General features: G+C 50.2%; 1 protein-coding gene across 1 annotated transcript; it reads right to left on the reverse strand.

The window, feature by feature from the left end:
• Positions 1-350: 350 nt before the first annotated feature.
• On the reverse strand, positions 351-5,232 carry MMGT1 (membrane magnesium transporter 1). Its single transcript, XM_042029167.1, has 4 exons — positions 5,123-5,232; positions 4,549-4,601; positions 3,586-3,689; positions 351-2,553 (listed from the first exon to the last, which is right to left on the reverse strand). Exons 1-4 carry the CDS (start codon positions 5,202-5,204, stop codon positions 2,391-2,393), a joined length of 402 nt encoding a protein of 133 aa, XP_041885101.1. The 5' UTR covers positions 5,205-5,232; the 3' UTR covers positions 351-2,390.
• Between the last annotated feature and the right edge of the window lie 994 nt (positions 5,233-6,226).

Consider the following 6,226-nt stretch of genomic DNA (forward strand, 5'->3'; position numbering starts at 1 on the left):
GATGGCAGGAGATTAGCACATGGTAGAAAAGCCTTTACTGTGGTTAAATTGAAGACAAGTATGTCAGCTCTGCCAGAGAGGATGATGAGGAGCCTCAAAGGCAAGCAGAGCCCCAGGCTGGTACTACTTCCCTCCTATATGTTTTACTCAGCTACTTGCAGCTATTTTGATCCCCCTTACTGATCTTACCTCCCAGTAATGAACACCAGGCCAGACAGCACTTTCACACAGAGCTGTCATAATTAAGGCAATCACTTCATGTCAGTGCTGGGCAGTCACTTTTAAATAGTCACTGACCTGGGATTTGCTGCAGCAGACTCCAGAATGGTCAGAAATAAACAAACACACACTTTAAGGATATCAATTTTTATTTGACATTGTGAGATCAATAAGAAAAAATAATTTGTACAGCTTTGTGATAGAACCGTTGCTGCTGCAGAGTGAGGCTACTCCTCATGAGAAGGGCCCTGTCACAGCCCCAGGGTGCTCCCAGCAGGACCTGGTCCGAGCAGGTGACATTCTCTACCTCCCTGTCCCACAGCAGCACCTCTCAGCTCAGACAGGTCCCTGTAGCCTTCCAGCAGCACAAATGGGGCTTCTCAGACGTTCCACGTGAGCAGCTCTGCTCTAAGACCCTCTGCAAAGGGCTCAGTGCAACCATGGCTGCAGGACCCATCTGCTACAGTAGTTACTGAGCTCCTGCTGTCCTCCCTCCCTCTGCTAATTCTGTCTCTCCTCTGTCCCAGAAGGTCACCTGGCCCATGTTCAGCCTCCCCTCTGTGCAGCAGCTGCCGCACAGCAGCCTTATTCCCCAAGGGAACAGCTCTGTCCCCAATGGAGAGATGACCCAATACTATTTCCAAGGCCTTTGGTGCTGGCAGGAGCCGATTTGTGACACCAGCAAGAGGGGAACCAGGACACTTTAGGAACTAATCCTGCAGCTCAGATGCTTTCAGTTAGCAGAGTAACCCTTTCTAATCAAACCCAGATGCTTAAGAGTGATTGTAGAGCAGCAGCCACGGATATTGCTCAAGCACTGGGGCACCCACTCCATAGGACGGGCAGAGCTAGAAAAAGAGGCTTCGGTTTACACAGTATTTTTGCCAAGCTTTTTGCCTTTGACAGTTCTTAATAGTTAAAAAAAAACCCAAACACAACTCCACAGATGCCAGGACAAAAGGCTGAGTTTCCACTGTGCCAGAAAAACATCCTCAAACCAGGCAAAATTCTTGCTGGCCCCACCAGTACCTCGACCTACCCTCCCTTTGCTGGGTCAGGGAGGTGAAATACCAGACCAAGAGAGATTTTAGCATTGATTCAGCCCCTGAGGGGAGATAAGAATTTAGACATAAGTAAGAATTAAGGACAGTATGATCAGTTCTAATACATGGAATCAAGACAGTAATCTTAAATCAATGAAGGGCTCAGCTGGAAAAAATCAAGGTGAAAGGCTCTGTTGGCAGAAAAGGGGTAGTTGTCCTGGATTAGTGCCAGCAAACAGAGCAAGCTGCTGGACCCTACCCCTGGATCACTGACAGAACGGACAGTTCTTACTGATACTTAAATATGAAGATGACTTGGAGGTTGTACCTGGTGCCAACACTACGTTTAGCACATTCACAACATTCAACATTCCCCAGTTCACAGCTGGAGAACATGGACCCAGGGGGTGAACATGGAGTGTGGCAGATTATCTACGTGAGCTGCCTCCCCCACATAAACACCAATGCACAGCCACAGCCCAGGCAACCTGGGGCAACTTACATGAAACAAAGGAGGGCAACGAGGAAAAAATGTGGTAATGAAAAACCAGGAAAAAAAAAAGAATAACCCTTCACACAACTGTTTTTCAGCACTGTAAAAAAATAAAAATGAAAGCAATCTTTTTGACTTCCCCTGCCACACTGTGCTGGTGTCCCACAGGCATTCCAGGATCAGGTGCTGCCCCTTTTCCTGCTGTTCAGTGATGCAGTGCACACAGCATTTCTGAGGGGGTCCATAGACTGTAGTGCAAGCAAACTGAGAAAATAAATACACTCAAACATTCCCTCCTGTCAAAGAACATTAATTCCAGGAAATACTAGCTTGCTTTTTGTTTTAACTGAAGTTAAGTCAGCTGCAACTCGTTTTAATATCTGAAACTTTGAAGATGTGTTTCACAGCATAACTGTAGAATTTACACTGCATTGCCAATCCACAATTTGGTCATTCTCATTAACAGTGTACAAAGAAGGTCATTAGTTTATATATATATATTTATATATATATATATATATACTTTATAAAGTCTGGAAGATCAATATAAATACTGCTCCAGAAATTAAAAAAGTGTTTACATCCCCGACTTGAATATTACATCTCAGTGTCCTGGGTTATCATCTGTAAAAGTCTTAGCGGCGCAGAGGTTCAAGTTTTCGAAATTTCAGTGCCGAGCTGGATGACAAAGCATCTTGGTTTGAAGAAGAATTCACTGTGTCTGGGGACTGGAACAATACTCTACCACGATGATTAAATACATAAAAAGATGGATGGTTCCTTAATGTGTCAAATGTCCTTCAAAATAAATGTAAAAAGCCAAGGTTAATTCTCTCAGAGCAAAAAGTTTAGAACAGTCAGTCTGGGGCATATTGACTTTAGAACACAGAAATACAAGTTTTCAATCCAAAACTCTTGCTTGCTTTTAAGTTTCCTAAACTGAAACACTGAGGAAATACACAGCCAGTTGTGAAAAAGACCACAAGATGTCCATGTCACAAACTTCCCCTTCCTTCCTTGAGCTCAGGGGCAGCCTGTGGATGCTGCCTGCAGACACACCATGTGCCAGCCTTAGTTCAGCTGTCACTTGTGTTAACACCTTGATGATGTTCAGCTTTCCAGCCCCCTGGGTGCCTCAAGCTAAAGGCTTTACGTGAACACTCTGAAATACAATTATGTCAACTTTTTCACTTTCCATACTCCCCTGTAGTTTTGGAAATGGCCAGAGAGGCAACATCTGCCCATCTGATTTCCTACTGGAATCACAGAATATTCTGATTTGGAAGGGACCCACAAGGATTATGGAGTCCAACTCTGAAGTGAACGGCTCATACAGGGGTTGAGCCTATGACCTTGGTGTGCTCTAAACAACTATCCTCTTCAAAATCTTGATCCAAAATCCCTTATTTTCTTCAGAGTCTTTCACATGTCCTGCCTTGAATATACTGTGTGAGATTCAAGTGACTCGGATTCTCATGAAGAAGCAAACACAAGCAGAGTGTGAGCCAAGCCCTGCAGTCTGAGATCATGTCACAACAACAGGTGGTGATTCCTGAGCTCTACTTCCTACGAGCACATTTCATTCCTCTAACCAACTCTGCACAGCAGGATTTCGGATGAGGAAAAGCAAGAAGTTTATTTAATTTCTGCCTGTTATCTAACTCTCCCTAAAACTCAAGACACTGTTGGCCTTCCCAAGTGTGGCTGTTCCCCTCAGGCCACTGCCTACAACATGCATTGAAGGACTGAGCTAAAGATGAGTGATTTCATGGCGCAGTTTGTACAGAGAAGCGGATACCGGTGCGTACAAAAAGAAGAAATAAAACATACTTATTTTTGAGTTCTGAAGTGGCATCCATGTCTTTAAACTCTCCTGCAATATGTGCTATCCCATAGCAGGTGACTGCGAAGGCCAGCAGAGTCTGCAGGACTATCTGCAACAGAAGGAGCACAGTGCAACACACACATCACTGAGCGTTCTGCATTTTTACCAGAAAATCTCAGCTTTCACACAGTGTCTCTTGTGTTTTTCATTCAATGACAGCAAATAGAGGTGGGCAATCCAGCAGTGGGGAAACTGAGGCACAGGAGAACTAAAAATCCCTCCTATTTGCACAGCAAAACTCTGGCAGAGCTCCAGCTGCCCCAGCACAACTCTGGGTTGCACCAACTGAATCGACAGCTCCTCAGCAAGAGCCTGAGACCAAACACTGTCTTCCTGTGCACTCCAGGATCCAAACTCCTGCCAGGAACACACCGTGGAGCCCCAGGCTAGGCGCCATGCCTGGCTCTTCTGGCACCTGATCTCCCCGCCCTTCTGATTAAGGAGAAAGGGAAACAAATAACTGAAGTGGAAATTTGAAAAGCAAGCAAATAATGTAAATAAAATCCCCCTCCCTGAAGCAAGTTGTGCTGGGATCAAACATTCACACAGTCACACTGGATAAACACATGTCTACCAACCAGAGCCAGAGGGTGCAGGATATTTATGCTGCAAAGGAGGTGATGGATGCAAAAGCTCTCTGAGCTATGTTCAGGGAATCCTGGACAAGATGCTCCAGAATAGTTCTAAAGAAGAGGGAGGTCTGGACCTGCGGTTTGATTTCACTGACAACTACAACATACTCAGGAAGTTGGGATGGAAAGTGTGGTCCTTTTTGACAGTGGGAACTCTGATGCAAGTGCAACTTAAAAACTACTTTACCCTTAATGCTTGCCTAGCACATTAAAAGGAAGCAATTGAGAGACTAAACTACCTCACAGTTACACCTTTCAAACACTGCAAAAACTTACATCTATGGGCAACGTTTCATCTTCCTTTTCTGTCAACCTCATGTAAGAACGATCTACAAAACAGAAACACATGCATGCATCAAACACTCCGTGTATGCAAATAAACAGCCTGGCAACACAGAACCCCCGGAGAAACGGCTGTAGCTCCGAGAAACGTGTCAGCTGGGCCGCCCCTGGTGCCGCTGTGAGGCTCCACCGCTCCGGAGCACGGCTGGCCCTACCCGAAGCAGCCGGGAGGTAGGCGAACCGTGGAGACGGGAGGCAGCGGGATGGCAGAAGCCAGGCTGAAGCCGCGACCTGGCGGGCGGCAGCTCCCCCTTCCCACCCTTCCTTTTTCCCTCCCTTCCCGGCTGCTACGGCGCCCGCACGGGGCGAGCCCCGCGCTCCTCCCGGAACCTCCGCTCTCCCCGCAGTCTGGCCCGCAAGGACAGGGCCGCCCCCGCCGCCGGGCTCGCGGCTGAGGACGATGATGATGCCGGCCCGGCCCGGCCCCCGCCCCGGGAGCTGCCCGGCGGCCGTGAGGGGGTGCCGGTGCCCCGGGGCGCCCTAGCCCGCAGCCCCGGCAGTGACTCACGCTGCGCCGCCGAAAAGGCCGCGTGTGCCAGGGCGAACAGGCCGAGCCCCACCAGCCCCTTCCACACCGACCCCGCCGCCATAGCCGCCAGCCGCCGCCAGGGCGCCCCAGCGCGCGATGATGATGTCACCGAGGGGGCGGGACCAGGCCGCGCCCGAGCAGTGCGGGTGTGCAAAGGAGGCGTGGCTTCAGCGACAGGGGGCGTGGCCACCCCGCCGCTTTCCCACGCGGGGCCATTGATAAAATGCGAGTGGACCCCGGGGATGGTCCTGGGGGGCGGCTGAGGGAGGAGGGGGCTGTCATCCCCCGAACCGGTCCCGTTCCTTCCACCGGGCCAGACCGGATCCCTTACAGCCGAAAACAGAGCGTAGGGCCAGTGGTGCCCGAGTTAATTCCCGCTTTCCACGTGTTTAACCTCAAAGCTTGAGAAACCAGTGCAAGAAAAAACGAGGTAAAGGGATGCACACAGCACGTGCAGGAGGGACGCCCCTGGCAGAGCCAGGCTTGGGGCAAAGCAAAGAAACACCAGGGTCCCACACAGCTAAGCGTCCTGGGTCTTCCATGACCCCAAGGCACAAAGGCAATTCTTTGAGGGCGTTTCCTACAAGTCACCTTGAAGTTGATCATTGGCATTTATTACAGCCCTTGCCCCACCGGCTCCACGCATCGCCCCTATTAACTGGTAAACAAGGTGGGAAGTTTACCCTGATCCCACTTCGGGGCTGACGGCAGCTCTTGGCACCATCCACATGCCTTGGCACGGTGTGAAGGCACGACCACCCTCCAGGTTCCCCTGGACCCCGTGTCCCCATGAGCCCGGGCCGGGGTGTGTCCTGCAGGACATCCCTCCAAAGCACCCCGCGCACAAACAACACCCGCTGCCGTGCGTGGCCGCGCTAAACTACCTTGCACCAAGTCTGTCTGGGGATTTCTTTTCCCTCTTGCAAACCCCCTTGAACTCTGATCACCTACCCCCTTCTTGCGCACTTCTTCGTCCCCCACATCCCGTTCCTTAGGACCCGTCCCAGCTTCCCCAGGGCTCATCGCAGCCCCCCTGGCAGTCCCAGGCACGCCCTTCCCTCACAAACCTCGCCTTACGAGCTC

This window comes from Corvus kubaryi, unplaced genomic scaffold (genome assembly GCF_017639235.1).
Source record: "Corvus kubaryi isolate FWS band 111438036 unplaced genomic scaffold, C.kubaryi_AGA036_p1.0 37322, whole genome shotgun sequence".
NCBI classification, from domain to species: Eukaryota; Metazoa; Chordata; class Aves; order Passeriformes; family Corvidae; genus Corvus; species Corvus kubaryi.

Excerpts from the sequence above, each read along its gene's own strand:
- MMGT1 (XM_042029167.1), bottom strand. The coding sequence starts at position 5,204 with ATGGCGGCGGGGTCGGTGTGGAAGGGGCTGGTGGGGCTCGGCCTGTTC. Across the intron at positions 3,690-4,548 it reads ATGAAACGTTGCCCATAGAT|ATAGTCCTGCAGACTCTGCT; the intron begins GTAAGTTTTTGC and ends CTTCTGTTGCAG. Across the intron at positions 2,554-3,585 it reads ACTTCAGAACTCAAAAATAA|GACATTTGACACATTAAGGA; the intron begins GTATGTTTTATT and ends TTTATTTTGAAG.